This window comes from Mus pahari, chromosome 5, assembly GCF_900095145.1.
Source record: "Mus pahari chromosome 5, PAHARI_EIJ_v1.1, whole genome shotgun sequence".
Lineage (NCBI taxonomy): Eukaryota > Metazoa > Chordata > Mammalia > Rodentia > Muridae > Mus > Mus pahari.
The window spans coordinates 131,548,384-131,566,542 of record NC_034594.1 but is presented as its reverse complement, the minus strand read 5'-3'; the positions used below and the strand labels follow the sequence as shown (position 1 = coordinate 131,566,542).

The 18,159-nt window shown below is 42.3% G+C and overlaps 1 protein-coding gene across 2 annotated transcripts in view; it reads right to left on the bottom strand.

Annotated features, from left to right (window-relative positions):
* The window catches only part of Astn1 (astrotactin 1), a 320,538-nt gene that overhangs the window by 25,950 nt on the left and 276,429 nt on the right, over positions 1 to 18,159 (bottom strand). For both annotated transcript variants that reach the window (XM_021198865.2, XM_021198866.2), the window contains exons 17-19: positions 10,244 to 10,512; positions 3,631 to 3,764; positions 148 to 299 (exon numbers count right to left, since the gene is read on the bottom strand). In XM_021198865.2, the coding sequence (XP_021054524.1) occupies positions 148 to 299; positions 3,631 to 3,764; positions 10,244 to 10,512 (555 nt within the window). The remainder of the gene's footprint in view (positions 1 to 147; positions 300 to 3,630; positions 3,765 to 10,243; positions 10,513 to 18,159) is intronic.

The window sequence follows — 18,159 nt, the reverse complement described above, 5'->3', positions numbered from 1 at the left end:
TTAAGTGGACAAGATGGCTACTGCCAGCAAGAGACAACAGTTGCTACTATTCCATGCTTCTCTGGGCTGCCCTGCAATACTGGGGACTTGAAACAATGCCACGAGGATGGGCACTCTTTTCTTCTCCTACTTTTGGAATATGCTCACCCGTCTCCACTTTGGAGTGGTCCATCCGGTCAGTAACCTTCTCTTGCCGGATCAGGTAATCTACAATCTGCACCCCAATTGGTGGCTCTGAATGTTCCCACTCCAGGACCACGAGGGTGCTGCTGGGTTCGTGTACTGTGGAAAGTCTCAGCCTGAGTGGAGAAAAGAAGAGACATGAACTGGGAACTCAGCTGGGACCTGTGTCACCACCTCAACGGCGACATTTCAAACTCCTCTTCCAAATGACAACTCTAGTCTCTCTGAGCGCATGTCTCTCTCACTAGGTGCTAGGGTCTCCAGAGACCTAGGAGGTTCATGTTTGCATATTATAAATGAATAAGTAAGTGACGGTGTAAAGATCAAGGAAGGTCTACCTGGTGTTTGGGGATTGGGCTTTACTGATAGGTCTTTATTATATAGTTTGAAATATAATTTCTGGGTTTTCTCTTGGGGAAGACTAAACAAATATTGTGTGCAATGTGTACCTCAAAGCCCATTGAATGTGGCAACCAAGAGAATGTGGCATTAATAAGAGTACAGTCAGTTTAAATTCCATAACCATCAGGATCTGGCAAGTCCTCTTTGCCCCACCCCTTGTTCTGCTATGTCTCCCTCTCCAGTTCATCTGCTGCCTGAACTCCAGAACAGGCTCAGCTCAGACGTAACACTGAGAGAGTTGGCCGTGTGGCCACATGCCACACTCTTTGGGGGGTGGTAACCTGTGTCTGCTGCTCAGGACCTGATGTCCGCTTCTATCTCTTTGGGGGCCTATGAACCCTAGCTCCTACTTGAGTCCCTACTTGTTTTTTCTTTACAGTTCATAGTCTCTCACTGTTTTCAAGTTTGCCTTTGCCTTGAACATTGCTTTGCCTTGCTGTCTCATACCTCTCTGCACGTTATGGAGACTGAGTACCCAGTACTGATGTTCACTGGGGTGGATCTCCTGACTGCCCAAGTGTTTTCAATTCGCTTCCTTGTCCTGACTTCTTATATGTGGTTCAGGTGTCCTCCGTGCTTCCAATTCCTCGTTTCTATCCCGACCACTAGACTATGAGGGTTTTCCCAGTTTCTGCTCACTGTAGCCTTGCTTGCTCACAATATCCCTAGCATTAACCCCACATCTTTGTCCTTCCTTCTTCTTTTTACTTTAGAAGTGTCTGCAACCCTCATCTTCTACCTTCTACCCAGCTCCCAGGTGCCCCTCAAAATCCAAAGGACAAGACAGCAGAGCTGAATCACACCAAGTGACCTGCAATGTCCAGCTTCCACTCAACACGTATGTTCAGAGTGTTTACACATGTGATACAACTTTAACATGAAATCAAGGGGTGGTGTTTGGGGAATAAGAAGTAGTTCAACTAGTAGGAAAATAATAAGAAACACATGGACATCTGCTAGCAGCTACTATGAAGGAGTGCATAGTTTTCATATGACATTAGGGTGGAATAGATCCAAAACAGTGCGGATATTGACAAATTCATTAATTAGAGTCATATGCAGAATGCTATTTTGAAGGGAAAAAACCATTAGGAAGCTTAAGTTAGTAGCTAAGCTTTCTGAGAACTCAGATTCTGTGAAAATAGGAACTAAGGCCAGCACCTACTGAGAAACAGAAGTGTGTATGATTTACATGGACTTATGTAAAAGTAGAGTACATTTCTAACTACCAGTTAAAGTGCAAAAAAAAAAATTATGATCTGTTACTGAGAGAAGTGATCAAAGCTGAGAAGAAAAGTGCAGTTTTAATAGTTTATACTTATAGTTATGGGATGTTTTATAGTTTAATTGTATACCTCTCATGGACGATCCCTCGTTCACCTTGCTTTTCAGTCATCATATTTGGTTAATATATATCTAGAAATGAAATCAGCCTTGGGACATTCGGGCTGGATCTTGTGTCCCTCTGTTTGACAGTTCCTATGTTACCTTTTTACATTAGCTCTCATATCTGGTGAATCTAACAGTACTTGATTCTCTTAGTGGTTCCTTTTCTACTAAATGAATTTTATTTTATTTATTTATATATATTTTTTAGTAATTAGGAACTTATTTTTATTTTGATTCAGATATCCAAGTTACAATTACAAAGAGCAAGAATTTAATGGCTAGAATATTTCTAGGCACCTAAATAAGGAAATAAATCGGCTTGCAGTGATGGTCTGTTGGTAATGTTTCCCTCTTTTTCCTTCAGTTCTATCTCTTCAGCATCTACCTTTGTCTGCAGACAGGTCAAAGGGCAGCCTCTACCTGCGGGTTCCTGCCTATAGTCCACTCTTCTGTACAATTAGAACTCTAACTCCTACAGGGCTTGATTCTCATTTTGGACCTTCCAGGCCTTATGAAAGCATGGGGTCATGTACCACCACCTTGTCCTACCAATGCTTTTTCACAGATATAACACTCTGTGCCTTAACCCCTGTGGAAGGCATCTTACTATAGGATAACCTGAATTCCTACATTGGGTCCTGGTCTCTCATCTTGGCCACTTCTGTTTACCCTCCTCATGAGAGATTAAGAATTTGGACAGGCTCATTCTCAGTCATGTCTGCAGCACCTTATGCATCCTTTCAATACAGACATCCCCTCATGTCCACCCCAGGCCTCCACTCTTCACAATGTGTGTTCTTCCAGAGCATCCTTGCTCCAGCAATGACCCCATCTACTATTTTCTGAGATTAATTGAACTCTTGTTATCTCTAGTTTTATTTTTTATGTTTTCACAGAGCTCCACCTGTCCCTTTTCCTACTGAACATCTACACAATTATCCCTCCATAGTTTATGGGCAAGCCCAAGTGGGACTGGCCTCTTCCTTCTCCTCAACTCTGCCTACTCCTGATGGGTTCCTTCTCAACTCTAGGTTATCCCCATAGTTAACAGTCACCACGACCTGCTGGTTTTAACCCTAAATCACTTCAGTTTTATCCTCTCAGCTACTCTCAACCATGACCTACTTCCTGCTCTATAACTGTGGAAAAATACAGTCTTCTTGAAGTCATCTCTTCGCCCATTAATTGCAAGTATGGAAATAAGAGTGTTTACCTAGCACATATATTGTCTGGCATCCAGGAAAGCTTTGAGAAGTGGTAGTGCTTCTGGTCTTGTTCCGCCCTTACTACAGACCTCTAACTTCCCACATAGCAACAGCACTGGTATTCTGTGATCTTCTACCCATGCCGTCTTACCTTGTCTAGTTGCTATTTGCTCCATAAAGTCTTTATTGTTGCCCAAATGTAGGGTCAAAGAATACCTCTTCACATTTTAAAAATGCAAAGATTTGTGACACTACTTCCACTGAACAGCTTGTGTGCCTGCTCCTTCTATCATACTGAAAGTTCCCGACAGCAGGAACGATGCTGCTTTCTTCTTTTCCAATCCCCATCATTCAGCCTATCACTTTGAGACTAAAATCCACTCGATCCTATTTTTGAATAATGGTGCTAAAGGCAGACAAGCAGGAGAGGGGCATGGGAAGGGAACCATACACGGGCTGTGGGAGGGGCGCACAGGTAGGGAGTCCATCTGCTCCAAAAGCAGTTGAGTCGCATCGACACCAGTCCTCAATGACATCTCCAGTCCCTGAACACCAGAGAGAGCTCATGGTGGCCTCCTGTAAGAGCTGAACAAGAAGAGCAAAGAGTAAGTGTTAAGAAAACATGGCTAGATAGTCATTACCAAGAGACCTGGCGTCAGGGTCCTATGGGGTCCTAGATCACCTTCAGAGAAAAGACTGCATCACCCCAGCACCATTATTCTCTAGTCGGTAGCTATGTCTCAGAGGATGGAATATAGGATAGCCTCAGCCTTGTAGAACATCTGGGATGTCCCTCTCCCTTTAGTGTAGTAGCTCATCTCTATAGTTAAGATCTGAAACCTTATAAACCAAATGTGGTGACATATTAATGTAATCCCAGAATTTGGAGGCAGGAGGATCAAAAGTTAGAAGTCAGTTAGACACAAGTGTGAGGACTATCCTGGTTAGAAATCCTGTCTCAAACATAATAAATAAATAAATAAATAAATAGTATAAAAAGGAACTTTCACTTTGAAAGGAAGTCAGTTTCTATCCTGTCTCTCCATCACTGCACTCGATCACACCTCATACTGTAGGCTCTAGTAACATTAATTTCTTTACCTCACATCTCTAGGTTGCCTGCCTATGCTATACTTTCCTCTGTCTACCCAGAAGCACTCTGCCCTTCTTCAGATGCCTCTCTGTACATCCGTACCTTCCCCTCCATGTCCTGTTCTAGTCCATTGGGTTCCCTCAGCCTGTTTGGTGATCCATTTTAAATGCACGTGGTTCTGCACTGGATTGTGATTAGACGTCTTTCTTCGACGGAATAGGAGAAGCTATGTAACATAAAGACTAAATTCTGAGTCTGCGCCAGTCTTTGTGGCTTAGAACCTTGGCTTTGTCAATCATTACCTGTGACCTTGGACAAGTTACATCAAGCCAGTTTCCACTCTGATAAAAATATCACTTTCTTAATAGGGATGTTGTGACAACTAAGTGAAACAATCTATGCCAAGTGACAGAATATATGCACTGCACATGATACACATTATTGTTTTTGAATGACAGGGTTGAGTCTTACATAGCACCTTATAAAAATTGCAGTCTTGCATAGTTCTTTACATGAACTAATTTCATGGAGATGTTTGCTGTGGAATAAAAGAACCAAAGATAAAAATCAGCCCAAAGAGGCAACAGCACGTATGACAGGGGCAATTCTCTGGCCAAAGAGCAGTTCCTGCGTGAAAGATGACCTCTCAGAGGGCTTGTGCTCCCTCAGCTCGGATAGTCTAAGGGAGAAGGTTCTAGAAGGTTCTAGGCTCTCTATGCCCAGAGATGGGTCTCTGAGGCACACAGCAGCTCTGGCCTTGGCTTTTCTCCCAGTGCCAGCATGTCCACATTGGTAAACTAGGGAAAGGGGACATCGCTGTCTTGTAGAAGTTCAGAATCTAAAATCACAAGAAAAAGAAGAAAGTGTGGGAAGGGAACGGAGGAAGAGAGGAAGAGAAGAAGGGGGAAGGAAAAGGGATAGGACTCCACAAACACCTATACAAAGAGCCAGCTATCTATGTTCTAGCCTTTCAAAATTTGGCATTGATCACTGTGGTGGTTTGAATCTGCTTGGCCCATGAGAAGTGACAATTTTAGGAGGTATGACCTTGTTGAAATAGGTCTGGCTTTGTTGAAGGGAGTATGTCACTGTGTAGTCAGGCTTTGAGGACTTCTAGTGCTCAAGCTTGGTCCAGTGTAGAAGATAGCCTAGTCCTGGCTTCCTGCAGAAGACAGTCTCCTTCTGCTACCTGGGGAACAAGATGTAGAACTCTCAGCTCCTTCTCCAGCATCATATCTGCCTAAACGCTGCCCTGCTTCTGATCATGATGATAATGGACTAAAATTTCTGAAGCTGTAAGCCAGACCCAAGTAAATGTTTTCTGTTATTAGAGTTGCCTTAGTCATGATATGTCTTCACAGCAATAAAATGCTAACTAAGAAAGATACTTAAGGCTATGAGTTGGATTAAGTAAGGGTCCAATTGACTCCACTCCTGAGACTTAGAGTTTCTAAGAAGTAGGAACTGACTCCTGATCATAGTTACGATTTCTATAGTGTTTCTAATTTGTAAGGCCAATTTAGATACTAACTCTTGGGTGGATGGTGATAATGACTTAAAGTGAAGCTTCTGAGAGTGATAGTTAGGTACATGTTCAGGGTCACAGGCTAGTGAATGAGGCAGTGTCAGGGAGTGGGCCCTGCATGGCTCACTGGACTCAAGCTCTTCCCAATACTTGCTCTTAATTAACATTGACTCCATCAGCAAGCTCCTTACTTTATACTGTTCTGACTGAGATGCAAATAAAAAAGTGAGCACTTTAAAACTAGGAAGACATACTCTTTAAGATAGACCTACTAGAAGTGCCTGCTGCTAGATGGTGTCTTCAGTCAACACCTGCTTGCTAACCATCTACAAGGGGCCATTTCCTGTGCTAAGCATGGAGGATGCAATGACGCAAAAGAAGACACATATGGTCCCTGCCTGTATAAATTTTCCAGCTAGATAATAAACAAGCAAACCGGATTCATGTAAATATCCAAATTCCACAATAGGGTTGAGCAGGCCTAAGGAAAAGGTGAGGCTCTATGGTTGCACACAGCAGCAGGAAGCCTCTAAGAGGATGGAAGGACACTATTCAGTTGCAAACAAGAATGGAATTCTTCCTTAGGTGGGGGGGGGGGGGCGCGATGGGTGGAATTGCAGGACAACATGCGCAGTGAAATAAATAACAGATGAAAATACATGTGATAAATAACAGATGAAAATACATGTGCATTATTTTATCTTAGATATGGAAGTATAGAAAGAATTGACCTGAAAATAAAATAGTAAATGCTAAAGTAAGGGGAAGAGGCAAAGGGATGGGGATGGAGGAATGGGGAGGCAGGGAGGATGACTGTAATCTAAGGACAATATAAGCTTGTATGGAAACATCACCATGAAATACATTAAACTGTGTTATTACATACTAATGATTTTACTTTTTAAAGTGATCTGGTCCCCAAAATTGTAGTGATATAGGTAGGATAGCTAACACTAAGAAGACTGGATCCTTAATAAAACTGAACTTCTAAAACCAACTAGAAATATCAATCTGTCTATAAGAGCCACCAGGTGAAGAATACTTTGACAGGGAGGTAGGGTTGGATTATAGAGAGTCTGTAAGGAGAAGTTCCATCAAGAGCAATGGTAAACCACTACAGCATTTTAAAGTCGGAACACGATCAGATTTTTTAATATAAAAAGTATGGCAAAGCAAACATATTATAATTATTTTAAAAGCCATTTCTTCCAAAGTTTTGATTCATGCCACTTCATGAGGGTTCCTACTTTTGAATCCTAGGAAGAATCTAATTCAACAGGTTGGATAAGGGTGTGTTATGGCTTGAATATGAAGTATTCTTTAAAGAAGTCTTGATCCAATCACTTGAGAAGTGATTGGAAGACACAATATGTCACTACACTGGTTGATGCTTAACTTATTAGACATTGGGAAGTAAGTCCTAGCAGGAGGACGGGTCACCAGGGCTTTGTTTTAAAGGTTATTTATTAATCTTGGAATAGACTTCTTGAATTCTCTTTGCTTTTTAACTACCATGAGGTGATAAGGCTCCTTCTCCACACACCCCTACTCTCATGATCTTCTACCACTACCCATAGCCATGAGGCCAGGCAACCATGAACAAAAATCTGAGGAACTGTGATATTCCTTCCTTTTAAGTTGATTGCGTCGTGTGTTTTGTCACAGCAATGAAAAGCTGACTGTTATGAAATGGAAAAGAAGTACCAAAGTGAAACACTTTGAAAAGGAAAAGAAGAAAAAATTCCACCTTTTAAAAAAATTTTTTAGACCTACAATTTCCCATCCCATATAATCCCTTGGGATTCCATACTTGTTAACAGATGTATTAGAGTCTAGAAAAAAAGCAAACAAACAAAGCAAAACAAAAAGACAATACCTCCCAAATGCTAGCTAGTGTTTTTCTTAATGAAGAAAAATCTGAATTTTCAATTTATGTTTAGCAATAGAATATTTATTCATCCATTAATTAATTTATTTAGCAGAGTATCAACTATGTACCAGCCCAGGCATTCTGTAGAAGACAAAGCATTTCTCTTAGTCTAGAGTGAAGTAAATAACCAAGCAGCAAGTATGATCGTAGAAGATGCACACATACAGTGGAAGTTCCATAAAGAGTCTGAGTTGGACTGGGAGCATGGCAGAGGGGTCACAGGGAGCTAGTGGTGCTTAAATGGAAACGTGGCATGATGGTAAGAGTTTTCCAGTGACAGAAATGTGATGGAGTACACTCTTGGGACAGAGATTTGGAAGTCTAGAGGTCTGAATTCATGAAAGAATATGTGTTGTGTTTGAGGAGGCACAAAAAGTTAACAATTCAACCACTTATGTGAAGACAGATAGCATCATGAGCATCTTTGTAATGTTGTGCTAAGGACTCTAACTTGTACTCAATCTGAAGACTCATTAAATTACCTGGGTGCCAATATGGCCAGAGGTTCATATTGTACAGTAATTCCAGGTGCTTTAATACAAGGACCAACAAAAAGATTGCTGTGATAAAATGTTTGATATTATAGTGAGGAGTTAGGTTATGATGGGGGTCTCAGATAAGATAATAGATACAGGATATATGTGTTGCTATTGATGATGGAAATGATATTGGGGATGACAAGAACACTGGTTCCCTTTAATGAGATGGGGTCCCCATTGGTATCTATTTGAGATACAAGGTAATGAGGTAAAGTTTGTTGGGTTGTTTAAATGGTCTAATCAATTTGTTTATCACAATCAGAAATTTACTTGCCGAAAGACATCAGAGATTAACTAGCCCAACACAAGGACAATAGATGAAAGAGGATAGCTAGAAAATGAACCCCCATATATAAGGGGAAGAGGAAAACCCACAGCGAGTTACCAGTGCCATGCTGAGCACCTGTGCAGCCCTTCCCCAGCTTCTGTACCCATTGTCTACATTCTTTGACAGAAATTAAAAATTAGAAGAAAAAGCAGAGTTTCAGGGAGGATGACAAAGGTGGAATGTATCATGTAAAAAGAAAGAGAAGAGTCCTCTGGTAGTGAGCAAACTCCATCTTAGATTAGCTTGTATATATTTAGAAACTAAAGTACTTAACTCAGGGGCCAGATGGGCAGTGTCTTCCTGCCCCTCTCTGAAAAAGGATGCAGGAGAAGTGCAAGTGTGTTTGGCAACAGGGAATCTAGAGAGGGGCTGCTGGGGTTGAACTTCCTTAGCATCATGCTTTTGATTGAAGGCCAAGGTCATTGTCTCTCACTGAGCTCTTCTCTGTTCTGGAGCTTTGTGCACTCTAATCTGAAGGATGACCCTCCGGAGTACAGCTCCCCCTGTATCCAGACTGGTGAGCCAGAAAGCTCTTGGTTTATCAGATGCAGCAACTTGAGGGGGTACGATGTTAAGTGGGCAAGGGTGGTTCTGTTTTAATACCACCACTTTTTCAGCTGTCCAATGAACCGAGCCCTTCCTTCTTTCAAGTCCCTCTCTCCCAATTCTCACCCCACAACCATCGCAGATTCAGGGTGAAAGGGTAGGTCAACAGGAACCATTTGTCTTTTGGTTTCTGTGGGGGGGGGGAAACCCTGTATTTTCAAACACTCGTTGGATTATCTATGGAAGAGGTGGGTAGGTGAGAGAAACAGGCAGGCACCATCCCTCCTGTGGGTCTGAGAAACACCTGTGAAACCAACTGTGACTCACCAGGTGTCTCTTCAAAGAGAAAAAAGGAAGCAATTATCACCCCACCTGGATGGGCCCCTCACTCCTCAGGTAAGCATTTGCCTAGCAGACAGTCTCAGGAACCTCACACTCAGGAGCCTCTCTTTTTCATTTGGCATGGCTGGTGTCTTACTCTAACCTGTAGGCTGAAGGAAGAACTCACTGTCTCACACATTTTTCTTCTAAGAGCTTTAGGGACAGAGAGGTAAGGAAAGAATGACTGGTTGGGAAATGTCATGGCTGCCCAGCATGATAGAACATGGGAGGAACAGCATGGATGTGTTTTGTCCTTTAAGCCTGTGAGGAGCAGGGTACTAGGACCTTCCAGGCTGAGGCTGCTAGGGCCTTCCTCTGGGACCTGTATTTGACGTGCCCCTTCTAGTCAAGGTGCAGTTGGTTCGAGGTTGGGAGGTCAGTTAGGTTCGTTCACCTGCTCCAAGGAGGAGGCAGAGATGAGTATCCTTATACTATGCCCCCTTGGAAATGGCATTACAATGACGTTGGTGATTGCATGGCTTTCCTAACTATTTCCTTCCAGCCCTTTGTCCTCAGACTTCAATAGTGACACTTGAATTGCATTGTTGTGGGTATTATAGAATGATGCACTGATTTGATTTGACTTAATATGTAAACATGCGAATCTAAACAAACTAGGTGTCACTCTTGGCTGAGCAAAATGATTCTGCAGCTGGGTTGCTGTGTGGAGAAAGTTCTTGGGTTTTGGTACCTTCCAGAACCAACTGTCTCAGTCCTCTTACCCTCTGGGTCTGGTTATTGGTCACCAGTTCATAGATGGGGGATGCTCTGGTCACTTCCAGCAGAACTGGCTCAGCAGGGGCTTCAGGGCTAGATGTCACATGACACAAAGGACAGGATGAGGGACACCGTCCCTTGCTCTGGCACTCCATCCGGACTCCAGCTGCCATTCGCTTGGTGCCAGAGTCTGACAGGCTAGCGATGTATTCTGGGAATGTCAGCACCTTGGGATCCCTTTCCCGCTCCTCCGACTCATCAGATGGGGAGTTGCCTGCCAGACACAAGAAAGAGGAACAGTGAGGGAGGCAAGATAGCAAGGACTGCCATGACTTGGTGGCTCCTGAGTTCTGAGGTCTAACCTTGAGGATTTGGAAAGTGCTACTGAGAAAGGAAACACTGTCACTCTGCTTAATTAGGGGCACACATCTTCCCAGTGACATACAGGGTTGGAAATGGCCTTTAAAGTATGAGAATAGGTTGTCTCTTTTCTGAGAATCACTGGCTCCACTGATCCACACAGAGGGGCGTGTCTGTGATACATCCATTTCCCAGAAAGCAGATGATAGCAACAGTGACCACTCTATGCCTTGGCTTCTTCATAGCTCCCAACTCTAGTGTTTTTAAATGGATGAATAACAAAATGATTTGAAGACACACTTATGATTTCTAACATGCAAGAAGCACTCAGCATCACAATCTTGGTCACAATTACAACTGAGGTTTATGGAGCCTTCCTAGGGCATTGGGGTCGGCTCAAGATCTCCTTCTACCATTCTCACCATTGACAAAAGTCTACCATTGTACCCATTTCTATGTGCCAGGAAAGGAAAATATCATCAAGGTCACAAAGGTAGCAGATTGTGAAACTTGGTATTTGAACTCAGTGCTATCTGACTCCAGAGTGTTTAAGTCCAAGAGCAAAGCCAGCATTTCTTGGCTGTATAATTAACTCATGTGTTGAGCATGCAGAAGAAAGTTTGTCATTTTCAGAAAGATTTTTTTCACTGTTGTTTGCCACTTAGAAGTTAGCTACACAAACTCTTGATCTATTTTTGGTGACAAACATGAGAAGAGCCTACTGGAGAATAATAGTTTGTTCCCCACACAAGAAAGCACCATTTGCTCTTTCTTCCTTCAGTCCTCCTGTTTATCCATTTAACTCATTATCTATAAAGGACTCTGTGGACAGAACCCTCCAGTTTTCAAAAGCTATTTCTGACAGTTGGTGTCCCAAGCAGGAAATGATTTTGGAGAGAATGCTGTGCCTTCAGAGATGGTGGGTACACAGACTGTTCTGGTCTCCACTGGGTGCATTAAGAATGTCATACTTGAGAGGACACAGTGTGAACTGGTTGAAAAGTGGTTCCAGGAGGTGATTGGGTAATGTGACTCACTGACTTAGAAAAGCAAATGTTCTATCCTCTGGGGTATCAGGAGCATTGTCTAGGCCTTCTCTTAACTTGCTGTGTAACATGGGCCCATGTGGGAATGTGGTGAGGTTTCCACTGTTCTTGATTCCCAAATGAATAGCACTATGTGGATGAGACACTCTTACCTAGCTACTCCTGACATGCAACTTCTCTTGTGTGTGAAGGCACAGGACACACTCAGAGACTGTGGGAGTCAGTCTATTTAACATTTATATTTTACTTAATTATAGATCCAGGATTGAGCTACAGACCCTCCTGGATTGTAGGAAAACTAGACAATGGCACACACACACACACACACACACACACACACACATCGAAAGTCAAAGATGATAACATCTTATAGATACCAACCAGACTAACCAATCTTAGATCACTTCACCCGAGGGTTTATCCTTATGAACATTTACTCTTCTGCATCTTGGTCATAGTTCTGCACTTTATTTTAGGCTAAGAATGGATTCCTAGCAGTATTTGAAAAGCCCATAGACCAGCCAAGCCTTTCTGCACCCTATTTTTGATCCAATTTCTTGTCTTCTTCAGACTGCTGAGTGACTGGTCAAAGTAGGTGGAGGTGGAGTAAGGTCTGGTATCTTTGCAGAATCTTCATGAGACTGGGAGCCTTTTCCTCTTTGGCTCTAATCACATTATCATCAGAGGCATTTCTGTAGGGAGCCACAGCCCTCCTTTGTTAAGACTCCATTAGGAGCACTTGCAAACCTACAATATGAACACTAGATGGTGGTAGTTGATCGAAAATGACTATGTTTGGCGCTGTGAGACCACACCAGAGAAAATAAAATTTCAGAATCCTAAGGGTGGTGTGGGTATCTCAACATTTTTATGGCTCCTTTTTTCCTAACGTACAATAAAAACTAAAAAGCAAAACAATCAAAAATTATGTACCTCATAACTTCATGAAAATATATGAAAACCAGGTGACAATGATGGGATAATAGAAAAAAAAGCTCACAAGAAAAAAATTTAAATGAATTCTCCCCCAATGTCCTTAATTTTGAGTAAAAAAAGTTACTTCAAACGTGAAATAATATGCCAATATATTTCTTTTCTTTTTAAAATATAATTAGTTTCAGATTTTATTCTGACATTTTAAAATCACATTCCCTATAAAATACAATACTATAATAATATTCATTTTCTTTTTTAACTTATTTTATTAGATATTTTCTTCATTTACATTTCAAATGCTATCCCGAATGTCCCCTATACCCCCCCACCCTGCTCCCCTGCCTACCCATTCCCACTTCTTGGCCCTGGCATTCCTCTGTATGGGGCATATAAAGTTTGCAAGACCAGGGGGCCTCTCTTCCCAACGATGGCTGACTAGGCCATCTTCTGCTATATATGAAGCTAGAGACACGAGCTCTGGGGGTACTAATTAGTTCATATTGTTGTTTCACCTATAGGGTTGCAGACCCTTTCAGTTCCTTGGGTAATTTCTCTAGCTCCTCTATTGGGGTCTCTGTGTTCTATCCTATAGATGACTGTGGGCATCCACTTCTATATTTGCCAGGCACTGGCATAGCCTCACGGGAGATAGCTATATCAGTGTCCTTTCAGCAAGATCTTGCTGGCATATGCAATAGTGTCTGCGTTTAGTGGCTGATTATGGGATGGACCCTGGGGTGGGTCAGTCTCTGTATGGTCCATCCTTTCGTCTTAGCTCCAAACTTTGTCTCTGCAACTTCTTTTATGGGTATTTTATTCCCTATTTTAGGGAGGAATGAAGTATCCACGTGTTGGTCTTCCTTATTCTTGATTTTCTTGTGTTTTGGAATTTGTATCTTGGATATTCTAGGTTTCTGGGCTAATATCCACTTATCAGTAAGTGCATATCAAGTGAGTTCTTTTGTGATTGGGTTACCTCACTCAGTATGATATCCTCCAGATACACCCATTTGCCTAAGAATTTCATATATTCATTGTTTTTAATAGCTAAGTAGTACTCCATTATGCAAATGTACATTTTCTGTATCCATTCCTCTGTTGAGAGACATCTGGGTTCTTTCCAGCTTCTGGCTATTATAAATAGGGCAGCTATGAACATAGTGGAGCATGTGTCCTTATTACCAGTTGGAACATCTTTGGGGTATATACCTAGAAGAGGTATTGCTGGGTCTTCCGGTAGTGTTATGTCCAGTTTTCTGAGAAACCGCCAGACTGATTTCCAGAGTGGTTGTACAAGCTTGCAATCCCACCACCAATGGAGGAGTGTTCCTCTTTCTCCAACAAAGAATTCTCAACTGAGGAGTATGGAAGGGCTGAGAAGCACTTGGAAAAATGTTCAACATCCTTAATCATCAGGGAAATGCAAATCAAAACAACCTTGAGATTTCACCTCACACCAGTCAGAATGGCTAAGATCAAAAATTCAGGGGACAGCAGATGCCGGCGAGGGTGTGGAGAAAGAGGAATACTCCTCCATTGCTGGTGGGATTGCAAGCTTGTATATTTCTTTTCTTTCACCTTTAAGCAAAATTTCCTAGGTCACTATCTAGGTGAATTGTATTGAAATATACCACCAGGGGGCACTGTAACGTGAGTGCTCTGTAAGGCATTAACTTCCCTGCCCTCCAGCTGGCCATCATTAAAGCTTGTAATTGCTGTGAACAAGAGGGGCTGCTCCCCTTGTTGCTGTCTTCTGGCAATGCCAATTAAATTCAAGATGCAGTTAATCCCTGTCAATACCCGTCCACCCTACATTCTTGGCAAGCTTAGAGAATACAGTAGGGTCACTGAGAAAAGCATGTAGGCAGAGATGATAGGAGTTTCCAAATGCTCCTGCTTTGCTTTTTGCTTCAGGACCTTAGTGTATATCTTCCACCCCTGGCCCCCCAAATCAGGTCCACATATCAGGTTCCTGCTGGAGGCCCAGGCCAAAGCCAGTATACCTTGCTAACACCATGCTCACATGAGATGGGACTGTCTAGAAAGAGGCTGGATTTATACAGAGCAATGAACAGTAAACTCCCCAAAGCCATCTATTCAGTCTCCAGCCAAGAACAGACATGTGCATGAGAGAGATTTTTCAAAGAGGAAATGCATTTTCTATGTGCAGTTAAAGATACAGTTGGGAAATACTCCTTAAAATGATGGAGTCCATTGATGAAAGCCCACATAAATCTCCCTTACCCCAAAGAGAATGCCACCACCATTCACTGAAAGGGAATGAATAGCTCAGACCTGAAACTCTTCCGGAGAGCCTGTTCTCTGTTGGTGGAAAGGTGGGAAGAGAGAAAGCCACTTTATCTCCTATGACTCAGTGGACCCCTCTTCCTATTGGCTACTCCTATTGCCATCTTTGGAATATTTCTCCATCCTCTGGCACCTAGGTAGAGATGTTCCTGGAATCTGAAACACTGTGATGCTTCTTAGGAGAGTAACTATCTAGTTCGGTAGACACACAGTCATTGAACAAAAGAAACAATTTACAGTTAAGATCTTGGAAGATGATGACTGGCAAGTGTGTCATCTGACCAAGAAACAAAACAAAACAAAACAAAACAAACAAAACAAAACAAAAACCAAACCAAACCAAAACACTGTGGCTCCTCAGCACTAGTTTTGCAGAATCCATACTTTTGTTCTCAGGGAGGTCTTCCTGTCTGGCTGTAACACTTAGCTTTCTTACAAGTAGAGGAATATTCAACCTGGAATGTAGTTAACAATCCTAAAACTGCAAAGCATTTTGCAAATACAGTTTGCTATAAATAAGTGCCATTTGCTTTAGGCTAAATCTGTATCCTCGAGCATACAGTGGATGAGTTTCCCCAATAGAATACCATGGTATGAGAATATTGGCATTCTTAATGCTCAGAATCTCACTGTGTATGTGCCTATGGCCTTAGGCATGTACATATTGACCCACCTCCATTCAGGGGCATATTACAATGATGAAAGTGACCAAGTCATTCTCATGCAGGCTCTGCTCTGCCTGTGTGAACTCACAGGTCACAAAGGTGAATTACTTGTTGTGAAGTAAATTGGTACAATTCCTGTAGGATTCTGAGGACTGCTTAAAAATCTCTCTCCTGAGTTGGTGCCTAAGGCAATGAGTTGCTAATGACATCACAGCTAGAACTACACAGGCAGTTCATTAGGCAGCAAAGAAATCAAATGCAAACTAATCCGATCACAGCTTTGGGGGAGAGCTTCAGATACATGCAAAGAAGGTTGACATGGGCCAATGAAGTACAGCTCAGCAAACTGTATGGGAAGAAGGCCCACCCACAGCCAGTACACCAGGGCCCATCCCAGTCTCTACACTTATCTACTGTGTGAGCCATCATTCCAAGTTATCTGACTCACATTGCTCTCATTTCAGGTCTTCCAAGCAGAGGAACCCAACCTGGATTGTTGTTAATAACCCTAAAATAGGGTTCAGTCAGTCTCTTCAAGTGGTTGATATCTTTGGAAAAACTTTGAAGTCTGTTGGGACTTGAACTGAACCCCTAGTCATGCCATGAACACATATTCTCTGAGGCTCAAATCTTAACTACAAAGGACATACATGGAGCAATTGCTATTGTTCCAGATGTCTGATGATAGCCTCCTGAAGTCAGGAACAGTGCCATTCTCAACTTTGATTTTCATTTCCCAGGTTTACCTTTTGTCTGTATCTGTATGTGTATCTAGATGTATCTAGATCTATCATCATCTTTTCTGCCTATAACTTCATTCTCCGTGTATCCTGGGATAATTATCCTAAGCTCCAAGCATAGGCATGGATGATTACAAAACATCAAGCTTAAATAGAAGCAAAGCATTTGCCAAACAGTTCTCCTGTCCCTTACAAGGTCCTCTAGGAATCAAGTGAAAAATGCAAGGCATTCCTGTGGTAGCAGCTGACTGTGACTTGGCTGTGACTCCAGCCAAGTTCTCTTCTCTAAGTAGCAAAGCCTGTTAGGGCATCTGCTTAAACAGGTTACATGATGTCATACCCAAGGTCCCCCTATTTGTGGCCATCATCTCCTCCATACTCTCTTGGCAGCCTCTTTGCCCATCTCAGCTCAACAGAAGGGACAGATGATGCCCCAGTTGCTGAAACAGCTCAACTCAAATTCTCTCTCTCTCTCTCTCTCTCTCTCTCTCTCTCTCTCTCTCTCTCTCTCTCTCTCCATGTGTGTGTCTGTCTGTTCTTCCCTTCCTCGCCATCCCCCCCAACATTCATTTAATATTAAATTACATTCTCACCCCAACCTGTATCCTTTCCTCCATGTTTGATATCATGAAAGGGAATTATCAGTTCTCAACCTACTCTGTGGATGACCTCAGTTGTTGGTTCTTTCATTTATCTTTTCTCAGATGAATGACATAGGTAAGGTGTCATGGCCTGCTAGAGTCTAGAATTCCTTGTATGAAAAGTAGAAATGTCTAGACTGATTGATTCTTCACCAATACAACCTAAAACACAACAACATGGTGATACATCCCTGAAATTCCAGCACTTGTAGGAGAGAGGCAGAAAGATCAGAAGTTTAGAGCCATTCTTTGATATGGGATGAGTACAAGAATCTGTCTCAAAACACCAAAAACAGAACAAGCAAAACTGCAAACCGCAAAGTCAATCTTGAACGGTCCTCGGGACACAGCAAGTGTACTGTCAATTCATTAACTCTGACCCTTCTTGTCCACTTACCCTGTTCTGTCTACAACCAACATCACCACATGCTGAGTGACACTGCCTTGCTCTCCAGTACAATACCTCATAGTACCCAAAACAAATATTTATTGAATGATGAGAGTGTTTATTGACTAATGAAGCCTTTTCCAATAAATTGTATATAAAGTGATTATGTCCTGTCTTCTCCAAATGCCAACAAGACATCTGAGCTTTAATGAACTTGGAGCACTGTTGTTCTAGGTTTATTTGAAATGTTCTAGATTTGCCTGAAATAGTGGGGTATCTGAATGGTTTCCACTACTCTCAGGTAAATGAGTTGTTCAGAGACAACTCGATTACAAAGATTTAGGTAAATACTGTAGAAATTTCACGCTCCAAATTTTTCAACTGTATGTGTGCATATCCATGTTTATTTACTGGAGAAGTGAGGATTTGGGCTTAAGAATGGGAATATGCAGAGCAGTCAGCTCTGGTGTAGAAGGACAGCACTTAAAAAATGTGGTTAGAAAATCTGAGGAGTTCTCTCAAATAATGTCTTCAGGTAGCAAAAGGTCAGGATTAATGGCCCAGGGCCCAGCAGAATGTACCCAAGGGCTGTGTGGAAAGGAGAGCACCAGTAGGGGAGGGGAAGGGAAGGGAATTCTGGGTAGATCTGGGGAACAGAGGCATTCCAGGCAGACTGGGAGTTTGGCATCACATGTGATTGGCATCATATGGAGAGATAGTTGGACTCTAACGACTGACATAAGGAAGGGAAACACCTGGAAAACTCTACCTTCTACAGTTTTCCCAGTCTCCCAGGCTCAGCCTGCACACAGGACCACTCCAGGTTCTCAGCTCTCAT